The following is a 3,352-nucleotide window of genomic DNA, read 5'->3' as shown; positions in this document are numbered from 1 at the left end:
AAGGGTAGTTACCCACTGTAGATGAGAAGGGTAGTTACCCACTGTAGAGGAGAAGGGTAGCTACCCACTGTAGAGGAGAAGGGTAGTTACCCACTGTAGAGGAGAAGGGTAGTTACCCACTGTAGAGGAGAAGGGTAGCTACCCACTGTAGAGGAGAAGGGTAGCTACCCACTGTAGAGGAGAAGGGTAGTTACCCACTGTAGAGGAGAAGGGTAGTTACCCACTGTAGAGGAGAAGGGTAGTTACCCACTGTAGAGGAGAAGGGTAGTTACCCACTGTAGATGAGAAGGGTAGTTACCCACTGTAGATGAGAAGGGTGGTTACCCACTGTAGAGGAGAAGGGTAGTTACCCACTGTAGAGGAGAAGGGTAGTTACCCACTGTAGAGGAGAAGGGTAGCTACCCACTGTAGAGGAGAAGGGTAGTTACCCACTGTAGAGGAGAAGGGTAGTTACCCACTGTAGAGGAGAAGGGTAGTTACCCACTGTAGAGGAGAAGGTTACCTACCCACTTTTCTCTCTAATTCTTAACAGAATAGTTTTAGGATTGAACTATTTGGCGACTATTGATCTTACAGTATAGCACTGCAGATATAGACATGTCAGTACGGGCACTTCCTGTTTGAGTTTCTGCCTATAGGACGGGAGGAGCAAGATGGAGTCAAGGTCAGATTTGCCGAAAGGAGGGCGGGGGAGGGCCTTGTGAGCATTCAGGAAGTTTGAATAGCGCTATTACAGGTAGTCTGGGGGAACAAAATGACTTAAGTTCCTGTATGTTCCTAGAATTACACCATGACTCGTTAATCATGAAACACAACCCCTCCGCCCTTCTTCTTCTCGGAGATATATTCATTCCCGTCTGAGTGATGTACTGAGAATCCTAAATACAACAATAATAACAGCAGAAGTAAAGACTAGGTCATTTCCTAGCTCAACTTCCTCAGTTCAGCGTCAGCTGTAGTGTGTTGAGTTCATGCTATGAGTTGTTATATAGTCTCGGTCTGTTGCCTCATTCAGTCATTGGTCACGGTAAAACAGATAGAATGATTTCCAGGATGGCCAGCAGAGGGCAGCAGTTCTCCGTGATTTAGAGTCCTCACACGACCCATCGTCTCACATCAATCAGGGTTGGAAAGACCAACTGCGTTATTAACTTTTAGGTCATTCATCAGACACTTTTATCCAGGGCTTCTTTTCTTTCTTTACAGTGCAGGGCATTCAACTAGCGTAGGTAAAACAACCACATATCACAGACATAGCACGATTATTCCATGAAACTACAAGCTTATTAATTACATAGTAATTAATTTGCTCCGTGTTTAATTACAGTGGAAAAGGCCATAGGTCATTGTCTATGAGATGTAGAGGGAGTGTTGCATTGTTACATTGCATGAAACCTACTGTAGTTTTAACCATGACTTCGCTGAAACTACATCTCCCATGAGCACTTGCTTATGCCTCTGCCGCTCAACTCTCTCCCACTAGAGGTGGTTTAAAAAAAAAAAGTTTGGGAAAAGAATCCCAGGAATTCGTTTCCTGTGAAATTTGGCAAGAGGAGAGAACTGGACGTAGAGCCAAGCTCGGAGAGCATTGACCAAGTTCCACCAGACAGAGATGGGCTCACACAACAGTCCTTTTACAGATGGACCGAGGACGAGGATGAGGACTCCCGGAGTTTAGAGCGAATTAACCCCGCTTCCCCAGTCCGCTTGCACCGAGCAGGGAAAAACACACATTAACGGGGTTTCAGCCATGGCTGAACCCCTGCTGAAACGGACCTTCTCTCGGCTGCGGGGAAAGGATCGATCCCGGCGGAAAACGGACCCCAAACTTAATGGTAACTGTAAAACGATGTTTAGAGTTTTAATTCCTTTATAGACAGTTTTGTATTTTTCACATGTGTGTATTTTTTTTATTACCCAAACTAAGATAATCAATAAGTAATCCAGCCTTACACAAATAACAGACAGCTGCCGATGACGAAAACATGTATTCAGAAGTAGGCATTTACTTGTATTTGTGTTGGCAACTAATTTCGTAGGCACGAAGAAAAGATATATATTTTCAGTAAAACATGCACGATACGTTGATGCGATTTTAGACATAGTGAATGACGACTCTACGTCAAGGACAGGAGTGAAGCAGCAGGATACACTTTGTATCGGTTAAACTTTAACATGTTTCACAATCCAGAAGTCACCCTGGACATTGTTTACATTCTTCTGGTCTGTCGACAAGAGAAACACAGAGACAAGAAGAAGTAGCGGAGACCGACGGTAACGGAGAGAGAGTAGCGTTAAGTAAAAGAAAGGACTGCCTTTAAACCCCGGTACGGGATACCGTTATCTAGAAACGGGCTACCTTTATTTTCGAAACAGCTACCGTTATTAACCCCGGTACGGACTACCGTTATTAACCCCGGAACGGGCTACCGTTATTAACCCCGGTACGGGCTACCGTTATTAACCCCGGAACGGGCTACCGTTATTAACCCCGGAACGGGCTAAATAAAATGCGTTTGTCTAATGTGCCAGGTTACGGGCTCAGCCATTAACCCCGGAACAGACAGGGCCGTTATTAACCCCCAACCCTCCGTTATCTAGAGAATGGGCCTAAATAAAATGCGTTTGTCTGCAGATGTGCCAGTGTTACATAATTCAGCCATTCAGGATCCATACAGGGAGTCAGACAGGGCGGCCGTGCCTCTCGACCCTGCCCCAGACCCTCCTATAGAGGTTATGTCTAAATGGGATACAGACAGGGAGTCAGACAGGGCGGCCGTGCCTCTCGACCCTGCCCCAGACCCTCCTACAGCGGTTATGTCTAAATGGGATACAGACAGGGAGTCAGACAGGGCGGCCGTGCCTCTCGACCCTGCCCCAGACCCTCCTATAGAGGTTATGTCTAAATGGGATACAGACAGGGAGTCAGACAGGGCGGCCGTGCCTCTCGACCCTGCCCCAGACCCTCCTATAGAGGTTATGTCTAAATGGGATACAGACAGGGAGTCAGACAGGGCGGCCGTGCCTCTCGACCCTGCCCCAGACCCTCCTACAGCGGTTATGTCTAAATGGGATACAGACAGGGAGTCAGACAGGGCTGCCGTGCCTCTCGACCCTGCCCCAGACCCTCCTATAGAGGTTATGTATAAATGGGATACAGACAGGGAGTCAGACAGGGCGGCCGTGCCTCTCGACCCTGCCCCAGACCCTCCTACAGCGGTTATGTCTAAATGGGATACAGACAGGGAGTCAGACAGGGCGGCCGTGCCTCTCGACCCTGCCCCAGACCCTCCTATAGAGGTTATGTATAAATGGGATACAGACAGGGAGTCAGACAGGGCGGCCGTGCCTC

General features: G+C 47.9%; 1 protein-coding gene across 1 annotated transcript in view; it reads left to right on the top strand.

Moving 5' to 3' along the window:
- The first annotated feature begins 1,519 nt into the window (after positions 1-1,519).
- Positions 1,520-3,352, top strand: part of LOC124018711 (rho GTPase-activating protein SYDE1) — a 57,587-nt gene continuing 55,754 nt past the window's right edge. Inside the window, exon 1 of the mRNA XM_046334061.1 lies at positions 1,520-1,835. Coding sequence (XP_046190017.1) covers positions 1,751-1,835 — 85 coding nt within the window. The 5' untranslated portion in view covers positions 1,520-1,750. The remainder of the gene's footprint in view (positions 1,836-3,352) is intronic.

The sequence above is a fragment of the Oncorhynchus gorbuscha genome, unplaced genomic scaffold (assembly GCF_021184085.1).
Source record: "Oncorhynchus gorbuscha isolate QuinsamMale2020 ecotype Even-year unplaced genomic scaffold, OgorEven_v1.0 Un_scaffold_569, whole genome shotgun sequence".
Lineage (NCBI taxonomy): Eukaryota > Metazoa > Chordata > Actinopteri > Salmoniformes > Salmonidae > Oncorhynchus > Oncorhynchus gorbuscha.
The sequence above is the reverse complement of the archived record's forward strand: the minus strand, read 5'-3'. Positions and strand labels throughout refer to the sequence as shown.